The sequence below is a fragment of the Rhipicephalus sanguineus genome, chromosome 3 (genome assembly GCF_013339695.2).
Source record: "Rhipicephalus sanguineus isolate Rsan-2018 chromosome 3, BIME_Rsan_1.4, whole genome shotgun sequence".
Taxonomy (NCBI): domain Eukaryota; kingdom Metazoa; phylum Arthropoda; class Arachnida; order Ixodida; family Ixodidae; genus Rhipicephalus; species Rhipicephalus sanguineus.
Window position 1 is genome coordinate 35,087,590 of NC_051178.1, and position 14,753 is coordinate 35,102,342.

Here is a 14,753-nt window from a genome sequence, read left to right on the forward strand (position 1 = left end):
CCGTTCGTTTGTAGCTTTGTAGTAGCCACCTATAGCTCGTGAGAAGCGCGCGTCCTGGTATGCAGTAGAAGAAGAAGACGACGTTGACGAGTGAGACTCTCGTGCGTGTTCGCCTGTGTGGCATTCTTTCTTCTTTACTGCGCGCGTTCTGGTATGCAGTAGAAGAAGACGACGACGTTGACGAGTGACACTCTCGTTGCGTGTTCGCCTGTGTGGCGTTCTTTCTTCTTTACTACGTCTCATGTTTTCAACGACACCCGAAGACAACATTTCAGATGTAACGCGCTATGAGGCTTCCTCTTGGCACGCTTTCTCTTTAGCTCGGAGTCGCCAGATGGAAGACAAGGCTGCGGAACGGAGGGCACGGGAGGCGGCAGCAGCGATCGCTCGCAGACAGAATCCTGAGGTGAGAGCCCGCGAGGCCCTAAGCTGCACGTCGACGCCGCGAAGCAGATTCCGCCGTTCGAGCCCGCGAAGCCGAAGCTGCTCGACAAGCTGCACGGCTGCGGCGAGAAGACCCCGCCGTTCGAGCCCGCGAGGCCGAAGCTGCTCGACAAACTGCAGGGCTGCGGCGAGAAGACCCCGCCGTTCGAGCCCGCGAGGCCGAAGCTGCTTGACAAGCTGCACGGCTGCGGCGCGAAGACCCCGCCGTTCGAGCCAGCGAGGCCGAAGCTGCTCGACAAGCTGCACGGCTGCGGTGCGAAGACCCCGCCGTTCGAGCCCGCGAGGCCGAAGCTGCACGGCTGCGGCGCGAATCGGATCTTCAAAATGTGAAGTACCGTGAAGCGGCGAGAAAGCGCGCGTACCGGCAGACAGAGCCCGAGGCTGTTCGAGCACGTGAAGTGGCTGCAAAACGCATCAGGCGGGCTCTGCCCGAAGGCGCCGACGCTTCCAGCGGGACTTCCTTGATAACAGTTTCTGCCATCGTTGCGGTGTGTGCAACAGATTGTGGTTCTCAAACAATCTAGTCACAATATCTTCCATCAAGAATGACCACGCTCGCGCCAATGCCATCGCCGTGCTGCAGCGCAAGTTCGCTTCGCCCCACTCATCATCATTCACCACGTGGATATGCTGTGATTTTTTTTCTGCCTGGGTATTACTCTTCCTTTTCTGGCACTCGATTACATCGCAGTATCTCAGTGCACCTTTCAGAATGTATAGTTTAGATTTGATCTTTTTCTGTATTTATCACATGTTATATTTAACCATGTATCACCCGCCTTACACGATGCTCCGATAAGGAGCCTGTAAGGTATTTTGAATAAATAAATAAATAAATAAATAAATAAATAAATAAATAAATAAATAAATAAATAAATAAATAAATATTTTGCCCAACTGTTCATTGGTAGATATATAGATGGAGCGGACAGTTATCAGGTGATTGAATAAAATAGCCTGAAAAATTCGGCAGATCCCACGTACCGTGGGAATCGATGTTATGCGAAGCATGCAGGGGATGGTGACTGTGGCATAATTTTTCACATTGAGCGAAACGTTACGGAATGACGCTAGAGAAATGTGGTAGTGGTATACACACACTCATGTGTTGAAGAGTTGCATATGTATTAGATAAATAGTTGTTTACAGCTGCGTAACGATGCCAACACCAACATGGGTGTTACCAACACCAGACGCGGTAAGCTGATATGTAGTGCTTATATCATTCAATACTAGATAGCGCAAATCCGAACAAGACAAAGAAGGAACATAGATGGGCAGGACAGGCGTTACTCGCAACTAAGCTTCATTCAGGAAAGTTTCTCTAGATATATACACAACCGACTGGCACGCGCAGGAGCACTGCACGCACGTTACAGTCACAGTTGCAGTTGTTACAGTTGTTATGCCTATACTTGTCCGTTATGACGCAGAACGTAGGCATGCACGGAGAACGAACACACGCACGCACGAACCCGTGTGCATGTGTGGAAGGGGTTCTTGACAGTTCTTGAACAAGGTCATCATTATCGTGATCACTGAGCCCCAGCAGCTGGACCGGACTTGGTATTCGGATCCGTTCATGATCGCGGCTACGATGCGTCTAAGTGCAGTGAACTGAGAGGTATAGCACAGCTCGTGGAAATCCTGGATGCCTTTTACGGTGAAATGATCTATGATGTCTCCTGTCCTGGATGTGGCAGCGAGGTGTTTTGATGCCCTGTCCACACTCAAGCCGTCTTTCATGCAGTATAAGGACAAGGCGTTGTTGGGTCTTGATAAAGCAATGTTGAAGTCGCCGGTAATGATGGGAGGCCTGGTTCTCTCCGCAGGTTTATTGTAGGAGGCATTGATCCAGGCTTTTGCGTAATCCACGTGGTCCGCGTTGCGGGCCACGTGGACGAGTGGATGGCAGTTGAGCGTCTTCCAGGTCTGTTCTGTCTACAGCTTCCTCACTTTTCTTGCGTTCGCCGCGGTGGTGCAGCGGTTACGGTGCTCGGCTGCTGACCCAAAGGTCGCGGGTTCGATCCCGGCCGCGGCGATCGAATTTGGTTGGAGGCAGAATGCTAGATGCCCGTGTACTGTGCCATCTCGGTACACGTTAAAGAATACCAGATGGTCAAAATTTCCGGAGTCCTCTGCTACGGCGTCTCTCATAATCATGTCGGGGTTTTGGGACATAAAACCCCAACAATTATTATTATCACTTTTCTTGCGTGTCAGTGTGTGTATGTTCGCGGTTACTGTGTTGGTTGAACTCTATCACCTGCGGCGCATACCCGCAAAACATGAACTCTGGTATGTGGGTATGTGCCACACGTGACCGAGAGAAAGGGTTTTATGACGTAAGCGACAGGTATTTTGCGTTATTCATGTCATGACCAGTGGATCGTGTTCGTCATACATTGATCCCCTACATTGGGTACATTGGGCCCTAGATTGGGAAGAGCTAGGGATAAGAGTTAATGGAGAGTATCTCAGTAACCTACGATTCGCTGATGACATTGCATTGATGAGTAACGCGGGAGACGAATTGCAGCTCATGATTACTGAACTGGATACGGAAAGTAGAAGAGTAGGTCTGAAAATTAATATGCATAAAACTAAAGTAATGTGGAACAATCTTGGTAGAGAACAGCGCTTTGCGATAGGTGGCGAGACACTGGAAGTTGTAAAGGAGTACGTCTACTTAGGACAGGTAGTAACCGCGGAGCCAAACCATGAGAGTGAAATAACTAGAAGAATAAGGATGGGTTGGGGCTCATTCGGCAAGCATTATCAAATCATGAATGGTAGTCTACCACTATCCCTCAAGAGGAAGGTATATAACAGCTGCATCTTACCGGTACTTACCTACGGAGCAGAAACCTGGAGACTTACAAAGAGGGTTCAACTTAAATTGAGGACGACGCAGCGAGCGATGGAAAGGAAAATGATAGGTGTAACCTTAAGAGACAGGAAGAGAGCAGAGTGGGTCAGGGAGCAAACGGGGGTTAATGACATCATAGTTGAAATCAAGAAGAAGAAATGGATATGGGCCGGGCACGTAGCACGTCGGCAGGATAACCGGTGGTCATTAAGGGTAACTGACTGGATTCCAAGAGATGGCAAACGCGTGAGGGGGAGACAGAAAATCAGGTGGGTAGATGAGATTAAGAAGTTTGCAGGTGTTACGTGGCAGCAGAAAGCACAGGACCGGGTTGATTGGCGGAACATGGGAGAGGCCTTTGCCCTGCAGTGGGCGTAGACAGGCTGATGATGATGATGATGATGATCCCCTGCTATGCCAATTTTGGTATACTAGAAGTTATGAAGACGACCTGGAGAGCGCCCAGACGTAGGCGGCTAGATAGATAGATAGATAGATAGATAGATAGATAGATAGATAGATAGATAGATAGATAGATACGTAGATACAAACGGCCAATGTGCCTGAGGTTCGCTAAGAAATGCTTCGCATTTAATAACCACAACCTCGAGTGAGCTCTGAAGCGCCATATGCTCGAATACAACTGAATGTTGGGCAATTGGCACACCTCCTGAAAAGGAATCGCCACTATTTCGAACTTCAATAAAAATCACTTAGTTCCCGTAGGTTGACCTAAATGTGTTTGTTGAACACAGAGCAGTCTTGGATGATAATCGCTTAATAAGTATTTGATGCCTTCATAAATCTTCAATAGTGAATTTCTACCCGCTGGTTTCCATGTAATCAGGAATGATCGCGGAACAAGATGAGGAGAAGTTGGCATTGTCTTCAAAAATTATTTCAACATGATTAGAATGCCTGATGTACCTAACGCTGAAGCTCTCTTCTGCAAAACTTATCACGGAAATGTTAAGTACGTTAATGGTGTTGCTTACAGGCCACCCTCCTCGGAACCCATTGATCTCATTGAATTACAAGAATATATGACCATCCATGTAAAACAAGGAGATAGAATTATTTTAGCTGGTGTGCTTAACACACCAAACATTGATTGGAACTCGTTGACTGCCAAGAAGCAAAGCGGCAAAGTAGGTGAAGTAATTATTGACTTGGCATTCGCCTTTGATTTATTACAAACTGTTCATGACTTCACTAGAATACAAGGCCAAACTGGATCTATACTTGACTTGTTTTTCGTTCGTGGCTTTCCCGCATCTCGTGCTAGATGTGAAATTCACCCTGGCATCTCTTATCATAAAATGGTATTACTAGCACTCACCGATGTATCTATGAACGCACATCGAAGAACATGTAATTTTCCAAACTTTTCCAGGGCAGATGATGTTTCTATAATAGATACGGTTGTCTTTTCATTTTGACGCGTTTGCAAGCAGTGATGTTAGCGCAAACGGTCTCTGGGACCACTTAAAAAATATAATTGCGGAATGCATGCACAGTTTTGTGGCAGGTATTATCAAAAAAACCAAAAGAACAAAAACACCTGGATAATTCGGTCTACACTACGGCTCAAAAGAAAGCTTAGAAGATTAAAAAAGAAGGGCTCTTTAATGGATTCTCAAAGGCAAGAAATATCCACCTTAACTATTAAACTTCAAGGTGAAGTTTCAAAGGATAAGCACAGTTACCATAGTGTACTACTACCGCTCTTTATCTCGGCATCCCCAGGAAAATTTTGGCGATTGATTTCTCCTTCGTCACGTTCCTTCACGGCTTTTGAATTTCTTTTACTCAGGACAGCTCAAAGATCGCGAACGCATTCAATGCTCAGTTCCAATCTGTTTTCACCAAAGACGGCAGTTTATTTCTCGATTTCAGCCTTTCTCTTCCGCCAATACCAGACATTGCCATTAGCGAAGACGGAATAGTCAGCTTGCTCTTAAAAATAGATATAAACCAGTGTTGCGGAATGGGCGCCTCCATTCCATTCCAATTCCATTCCGGGGAATTAGAACTTGCCGCAATTCCATTCCTTTCAATTCCTCGGAATGAAAAAAAAAACTTAGCCCATTCCCACTCCGAGAATGGCCGGGCAGTTCAATTCCATTCCTGTAATTCCTCAACGTAGGAAAGGCATCTTGATACTTTATCGAATTAAGAATGAACGCCCCATAAAGCTGATGCCATCAGATGCATTAGGAACTGCAAAAGTACGCAAAACGCGTTACCAAGGTCGAGGGATAGTAGCTTGGTGACATATCTCGTGCAGTACAACCACCCTACTAATTCCCATAGGGGCAGTTCTCCCGCTACCTATAGTATTTGCATGGTCAGCATGTTGGAACGAATGGCGACATTTTAATATTGTTTAAGCTTAAATGTGTTAATGCTAAAATGACGACAAAGCGCATTCTTACGCTGACAAAAGTGGTGTTCAAGAAGACTAAGCAGTTTTGCCACGCGTCTGGAGCGGTCGTGAATATGGAGAAAACTAAGATTTGGTTAATGGGGAACAAAACCCTTTAGATCTGCTGGTATTAGTTGGAACAGGGCACCACTCGGACACCTTTTGCCTTTGCATCGATTACAGAATACTAATAATAATAATGTCTGGGGTTTAACGTCCCAAAACCACAATATGATTATGAGAGACGCCGTATTGGAGGGCTCCGGAAATTTCGACCACCTGGCGTTCTTTAACGTGCACCTAAATCTAAGCACACGGGCCTCAAACATTTTCGCCTCCATCTAAAATGCAGCCGCCGCGGCCGGGATTCGATCCCGCGACCTTCGGGTCAGCAGTCGAACGCCATAACTACTAGACGATTACAGAATACTGGGCCGCGCTGATCGTCGGGGGAGGGGGGGGGGGGGGTATGAGGTGAGACGGCGCGCAAGCTGGTATACGAAAGCTTGCGGTGAACACAAGCATCGCGCCAGCGTCGATACGAATCACAACTTAGAGAAGCGCCTTTTCGAATATGCGTCCGATCGCCGACGGCGACAGAAGCGAAATCAAAGTGAAGGTTGGGGAGACAGCAGGCGCCGAGGGAAAAAAATCACAAGGCGTAAGGGGAGCTATGCCGCGGCCGTAGTATCGCACGACGGATATCAACGACATAGAGCCGCGCGGTTACGCGAAGCATAGAGACAAACTTCGGAGCAACACCGTCTATATATATATAAGGACAGAATTGTAGTAGGCACGTTGCTTATAAATGTACCGTGCTTGTAATTAGCCAAGCCATCTTAAAGATACTGCTTTAGTGCTAAATTCGAAGCTCTGACATACTAACATTAAAAGTTTGAAAAGCAGCGCGTAGGCGAAAACGTACTCTATTTTCGGAGAAAAGACGTAATTCCATTTCCATTCCATTCCGTGCGAAAGGCGCTTAATTCCATTCCCATTTCATTCCTCCAAGCGCTGTCCCATTCCATTCCCTTTCCATTCCGGGTTCGCGAAAAGGTGGAATGATTCCGGAGTCATTCCAATTCCGGAGTGGCAACTGCGCAACGCTGATATAAATAAATCGTGTGGATCCGATGACATCCCAAACGAATTTTTAAAGCGGTATGCGGAGTGGATAGCTAAGTGCCTTCACGTATTGTTTTCGAAATCGTTGCAGGAGGGCGAGGTTCCTAAAGAATGGAAAATAGCCAAGATCCTCATACAAAAAATGGGAGCAAATGTTCTGTTAAAAATTACCGTCCCATACCATTAATCTCAACGGCTTGGAAACATATAATACATAAACATATTGAAAATTTCTCGAGGAACAAAACTTCTTCACCAAGGGGTTTCGCAGGGCTTTTCAACACAAACTGAATTAGTAGAAACTATACATAATCTTGCGGTATCCATTAATAACGGTAATCAAACTGACGATATTTTTCTAAGCTTTCGCAAAGCTTTCGACACGGTTTCTCATAATAAAGAGCTTTATAAATTAAACTCAGCACTTCAAAACCCTAAGCTCATATCCTCGATTTCATCATACATTACTGGTCGTCAACAAGTTGTTTCTTTTAACCAACATTGCTCGGGTAGAGTTGCAGTGTGATCTGGTGTCCCACAGGGTTTGGTACTCGGGCCACTCTTTTTCCTTATTTTTATAAATGATATAGTTGATGGCTTCTCGGTAAAAATTAAACTTTACGCCGGAGACTGCATTCTGTACCACGAGGTTAAAAACCCGACTGACCAGCTGCTCCTAAGTCAAGTTTTTGAAAGGTTGTGTCATGGTGTGAAAGTTGGCAGATGTGTCTCAACAAAAAACAGTAGCAATAAATATTACTCACAAAAAACGTCGCTCGCTTATCATTACGGCTGCAACAACAATTATGTTGCCGAAGTAACCGAGTACAAGTACTTGGGGCTTCTAATAATAAGTGATCTCCGGCGGAATAAACACATCGACCAAGTCATAGCTTACACACAACATAGACTATTTTTTCTTCGCAGGGCACTGAAACTATCCACCCCCACAGTACAACTCCTTGAGTATAAGTCTGTTATTCTGCCCTGGTTAGACTACGCAGCTGTTATCTCGGACCCATATACGAATATCCCCATATACGAATATTGATAAACTGTAAATGACTCAGAAAAGAGCAGTTCCCTTCATATATAATCGCTATGACCGCACATCAGTAACAAACCTGTTAACCAGAGCTCACCTGCAACGTCTATCCATGAGAAACCGACATTCACGTTTGAAGTTCCCTTATCAAATATTAATGGGGCATGTCAAGGTCGACGCATATTCCGAATGTAGGTATGTGAAATAATAATAACAAAATAACAAAGCACTTACACACATAAGTGGTTAAAAAATAAATGTGTACAAGACAACGCCATGATAGAACATTAACACCGTAACAAACACGAAATAACTCTTTGAAATATCCTTTTTTTCCAAGAAGGATTAATGATTGGGATTTATTAACAAATGAGCAAGTGTTGCAGCCTTCGCTCGCCACTTTTACTTCTAGTCTGCGCTCATGAATGAGTTTTTCATCTGTATTTGTGTATATGTGTACATGTGTATTTAGTACGGGTACATATTAGTTTTTGAACCGCCTATGTGTGTAAGTGCTTTGTTATTTTGTTCTTATTATTTTACATACCTACATTCGGTATTTTTTCTCCATATCCACATAATTTCGGTGAGGATTGCAATATATATATATATATATATATATATGCGTATGTACGTGTGTGTACAGATCTATAACTGCATTTCTTTTGTTGTCCCGCCACTTTCTGCTCTCGGTCCTACTAATTGTTCTGCAAATTTCGTACTGTCAGTCTTCCCACCCTACAAAATCCCAACCAGGGATTGTAGGATTTATAAATAAATAAATAAATAAATAAATAAATAAATAAATAAATAAATAAATAAATAAATAAATAAATAAATAAATAAATGTCATCTAGGTTATGAAGTAGGCCCCTGGCATTCCGCTGTATAATTTGTGTGGCCATATTGAGGAAAAGATTCTGCGTTCAAGTGTACGTGCTAAGGATACAAGGGAGGTAATCCTTCAAGTTATCGATCCCCTTGGAGGAGCAGTTATGGCCCGTTCTTAGCGCGCTCAGAGAGCGCTGATCTGTTGGCATCGACGACGCCGGTGTTCGCCCAACGACCTCCATAGCCTTTTGTGGGAGTCAAGGAACAAGCACTGAGACTCGCGTCTCAGGCCTTGAAGTTCGTTTTAACTTTGGGGCCTGCTGAACCGAAGACTTGTTTTCGATGGTGGCGCAGCACAAGCGACTGCCATCTGAGAGGTGGGCGAAGTCACTACCGGACTACTTTTAGTGACTGCGGTAGACATTTGTCACGCCACCCCCCGTTGTGCCACCCCAAGCGAAGCTGGTGCGATCAAGCCGCTTTCTTGCTTCTTGAAACTTTATATTTTCTTTGACCTGTAGCGAAATGATATCTTGTTCTTTCTTCCATTTAGGACATGTCCTGGAGTAGGCTGGATGGCTTCCATCACAGTTTACACAATGTGGAGATGAGCCGCAAGAGTCTGATGTGATGCACGGCATGTCTGGGATCCGTTCCCGTAACTCTGGCAGTTAAAGCCCCGCCGAGGATTAGGAATGTATGGCCTCGCAAGAAGATTGACGTATCTGGTGTGCTATGGAGCACACTGGTATCGAAGGTTATTGTAATGTGCTTTGTGCGGATTTCATTGTTTCTGCGAATTGGGATTCTTTTAACATCTATAACATTTTCACTCTTAAGAAGGTCTCCGTCACTGAGGTCCAAGAAGTCGTCTTCCTGGGTCACGCCATGACTCGTGTTCATTGTTCAAAGTGCGGACACAGTACAGCCACGTCACGAATGCATTTCAAGTCATTCGTCTTAGCAAGTCACCGTTAGTCATCTTTGTGGCCTTGTAGCCCGGTTCAATTTTGTTTCCAAAGCATTTAGCTACCAAGAAAGGGGACAATATATGAGCACTTGTGTCGCCTTCACTGAGGACCACATGATACTTAGAGAAGATGTCATTAATAAAAAAAATAATGCTCGGGATTTTACGTGCCGAGACCACCATATGATTATGAAGCACGCCGGAAATTTCGACCATCTGGTGTTCTTTAACGTGGACTGACATCGCACAGTACACGGGCCTTTAGCATTTCGCCTCCATCGAAATGCGACTGGAGCGGCCGGGATCCAACCCACAACTTTTGGGTCAGCAGCCGAGCACCATAACCACTATACTACCATGGTGGATGGAAGATGTCAGTGCTTTTCTGAAAAAAATGGAAAAGTTGCCCGGTGTGCCCTCGTTTCTCCGGGCGATTGAAGACAAAAGTAGTTTGTTCAGCAAGAGGAAGAGTGTACATGTTCGGCGACAGCGCCAACCGCCCACAACGGAGCCCAGCAAGGAAACGGGGCAGTTTGCACAACGCCAGCCGTACGCCGTCACCGTAATCGAATACGGTGTAGCCAAGGTTGGGTACCCGCCAGGAGAACCACAACTGAATGGAAGGGAGGAGAGGAGAGGGTGCATCAAAAAGTGAGAGGTACAGACGAATATGTGGATAGGAAAAGGGCGACTGCCCACTTCCCCGGGCGGATCAACCCGGGGTTGTCGTCTACATAAAACTGTGGCCAAAGGGGTGCGTTGCCTCCACCAGGGGCTTTAAAAGTCCAATCACCCGGCGTCGTATCAACCCCCAGAATCCTCTTTTCCTCAGACGAGGCTAAGCCACGCCCGGCGAAGCGTGGGAAGGAATCAAACCCCCCCCTCCTTCCGCCGTTGGCACGTGACCGTGGTGGGGCTACTCACCAAACGCCTGCTGGAGGAGAGGCCCCTGCGTGAGATTATCTTTAATTATGTGCTTATTTATTGTCAGAGGAACAGTTCAAAGTGCTTACTAAAGGATTATCAGCGACAAACCCACCCGCAGCGTTGACAGGAGATAAGTAGTGCGCCGAGGTGGATCTCCCTACCTCTTGCGGTCTCGGATATTCGCGTTGCTGTCCTTAATGAATATGAAGACACACTTGAACAGCGGCTTTGCTACTGTTCAAAACTGTTCACGTAGCGCAAAAGTTTGCTGCGTTTACAAAATAAAGCGTGAATTTTTTCTGATTCTTGGATGATGTCTTTTTAAACTGTGCTGTCATAGCACTGTTACAATGCTTAATCGCCCTTTGCATTGTGTTAGTTGTTGTTTTCTTAAATTTGCGGTGTGTATTCACGTCTGCATTATCCTGAAAACTACGTATAGAAGACGAGGAGTAGCACAATTATCATTAACATTCATTCAGTGTGTTCTACTTGTAATAAAGCAGAGGTCAGCAGGGGGGGGGGTCACCATGGCGACGGCGGTTTATCCTTTTTTTTTACACATTGCACATTTCAACTGCAATAATTACCTTTCGAGAATATACATATGTATCGATATCATTTGTCTCAACTGTACTACTTAGTTCTCGTGTATATTGCATAATACAATTACTGTATCCGCCCCATAACTCTTCTTAATTTATTTCCTAAATAATTTTTTTCTTTCTTCTGTGAACTTGTTTTTTCAAGTGAGGGTTTTATTACCGCTACCACGTACGGTATGTCGTCCTTTGGAGTTTACTACGCTTGGTAACGCCCACTTCTGTGTATGAGCTATCACTCAAGAAGCCTGCCATAAAGTTCGCTAAACGTGTACTCTGGTTTCTCTACACATATCGTTTACTAATCACGCTCAATTTATATATTCTACGTCTGCTGCACGTAATGCTAACAAAATCACTGCCTTGGAAACACGACCGTAGCAATAAATAACCCCCTCTGGGATATACTGAAAGACAGGGGCTACATTCAAGGCATTTATTGTTAATCACGAGCGAATGCTGCAATTCTGAGCGGTGAATGGAAGAGGCCAATATAGGACTCACTCGTAAAGAGGAGGCTCAATCTATTTCCGCGCATATAAAGCTTGTTTGGCAGGTCGCGTGTACAGTAATACAACTCTAGCCGCGCTCGAGTACGGTATTTGCGAATTCCCAATCATCTGTACAAATCAACGACCCTTGTGTCATCACCGCACTTGGAAAAACAATGACATAAATAGCTTTCCTACGCGGTAGCCTTAAACGTGAAGCAAAGCAGGTAGAACGACTTAATTAAGTGAAGAAATAATATAAGAATCACGATATTGGAGTTCCGTGCTGGGCCCACTGTACGAAATGTCACGAACGAAAATTGGAAACTCACTCAACATTGACGCACAAAAATGAGTAAACGAGCTGCACGTTATTAAGAAAGCGCCAAGACGACAAAGTAACGTAGGACGCATGTTCCTATGAATACAATAGCTTTCTTATCACACCACAGTTACATATCGGACAACTTGATCAGAGGCGCGTGTGTTGCCTTTTCATTGTTGTGGCTTTACGCGCATTCTAGATCCATGCCAAGCAATGCGCCCTTGGCTGCAATGAAAGCGACCGTGAAAATCGGCGCGGAGTGACCGAATTACAGCCGAGACTCACCGGCGGCGAAGCAGGCGAACAGCATGCTGACCCACACGATGCTCGATGCGTCGCGCGCCCGCATGGCGACCGGATCGCGACTGAGCAGCCTGGAAGCTCGCTATGTTAATGGTTGACCCACCCCCGTGCACTCGACACCGAGAAGACATGGGACACGAAACCGGTTTGCCTCCTCGCCGACCGCGCCCCACCGTTAGACGCCCAGGCGAGCCCGTGTCAGGTCCCCTGGGTGGGCTGTCACCCTCTGCTAACATGCACATCGATGCCCTTTCTCAACCAGGACAAAACACATCGCCAAACAGGTCGTTGTTAGCTGTCGTCGAGGCCCTGGGCTCTCCGGAAGCAGTATAGTCGATGCAGTATAGTCAATGTAAGTTGGCTCTCGTCAAACGCCAATAGTTGAAAAGCTCCGCGAGAAATGAAACGAAGATTTCATAGCCTAAACGGTAGTAGACAGCTACTAATTTGGACACATCGTTTCAGTGACAGCGCTTCTCTTGGAGCCTACTAACTTTTACTGATAACAGGTTTACTGCCTGCGCCTTTCATTGCTTACAAACTCGATTCCCCCTTATGTCAACCATAATAAGAGCTTGCTCTCATATCCCGCACCGTTGTCTGCAATGCGTAATATTTGTCATTGCGGTACTTTCTGCGCGGTCGTTAGCTTTCTGAAATGGAATTGCAAATCAATTGGCGTAGGCTTTCCCGAAACTATGAAAGATGATTCTCAGATAGCTGAACAAAAATCATCGCTGGGCTAGTTGGTGCTGGATAGCGCGTATTCGACGCAGGACTGAGACAGAACACTGACGCACAAGTCCTGTGCTTCAGAGTTCCTTGTCACTCCTGTGTTGAGTCCGCGCTATCCATTATTTAAGATTCCCAGACAGATCCCTTAGAAAATTGTCTCGAGCAACATGCGCTGTTCGTCGCCACATTAAGTTTCTTCCTTGGTTCATCAATGTCACCGTACATAATTGAAAGGTATTGTATGTGCGCAATTCGTGTGTGCGGAACGATTGCAGTGGAGAACATGCATAAGCTGGCAATGCTGCAAAAAGGAGCAATAAGCTTTGTCTACAACTCACCTGATCTCTGTCCCGCCAGTCCTTTGTTTTCATATCTCGGGGTCACAAATGTTGGATCTTTGTACAGCCATACTCGCTTATATAGAAGTGGAAAAATTAACACTGATGACACGATAAAACTGGCATCCCTACAAAGGCATTGCTCTTTTTTTAGCGCGCGTAAACTGGCATCAACACCAGCACTACTATCTACGGCCACCGAATGGTGCAGTTTTGCGTAGGGACACTATGTGAATGTGCAGAAATATTCTAAAGAAATCTATTTTGCATCTACAAAAAACTCCACATAGAATCCCCTTTCCCAATAGACTAAGTGATGCGTAAATGCGTAGTTTTTAGCGCAGAAAACTCCATTGTTGCGATTTTCGCTGAAACGTTGTTGCCGGATGCATCGGCACGGCCTCTTATTGCTAGCGTTCATCAGCGTCTGGAAAGACCCCATGGAGTGTCCATCCCGCGACGACAGAAATGGTTGTCTGGCACGAATTTTCCGCGAAGTCAGAACTTTGGTTATGTGTACAATTTTCCATGTCGGCATGCCATATTCTCCTATAGGGAATTTTTATTACACCGCCACGAATGATTCAACACAGCATTTATGGGAAGTATTCTTCCACGTGTGTTTTGTATTGTCGGTACAGTGCATTCAGATATGCTCGCATTCTGCAAGCTTTGCTGCCTAGCGCAGTCATTTCTTCATCTTGACGCCGGCAGTTGAGCGCTCAGGATGGAAAGCTGCCCCCGAGCTGCGACAGCGGTCGACGCCGGCCGCGGTACAGCGGCTCCCCTCGTTCCAAGGCACTACATGATTAACCTACCTACGTTGCCATCAGGAGAACGTTGAGACGAGTAGCTGCATTGCTTTGCGACTTGAGTGGTTCTCCATATCGCATGGACGATTTCATACAACTCCTCAAGCACTTAGGCGCCAAGGAGCAAGTGAGTGGCATGGGGGCATGTGTGATTGTGGCACGTTTGGTTGCTGAGCACGAAGACCGATGAAGCGAATAAAATGCAAAGAGAAGCAGGTGTGTCCGTAGTCTTGTCATGGACCCTATGCCACAAAACGTTAAGTTGAAGCTGCACTCTATTTCATTTGTAGCTACAAGGGAAGCAATCAGACGGGCCTTCTATGAGCACGGCGACATGAAAGCGGCGAACAGGACTTCAGCAACTCGTGTGATACGGTTGCAGCTCCGTGAAAGTCTTCCTGTGGATCAACTGCAATATCAAATATATATTGGAAGCAATATGGTCATTGCTATGCCAGGGAGAGCTCCATTGTACTTGCGCTACCGAAGTACAGGCCATATTTGATGC

At 45.8% G+C, this 14,753-nt stretch overlaps 1 protein-coding gene across 1 annotated transcript in view; it reads right to left on the reverse strand.

Moving 5' to 3' along the window:
* LOC119386550 (uncharacterized) overlaps positions 1-12,443 on the reverse strand; it is a 123,092-nt gene extending 110,649 nt beyond the window's left edge. Inside the window, exon 1 of the mRNA XM_049413971.1 lies at positions 12,343-12,443. Coding sequence (XP_049269928.1) covers positions 12,343-12,406 — 64 coding nt within the window. The 5' untranslated portion in view covers positions 12,407-12,443. The remainder of the gene's footprint in view (positions 1-12,342) is intronic.
* Between the last annotated feature and the right edge of the window lie 2,310 nt (positions 12,444-14,753).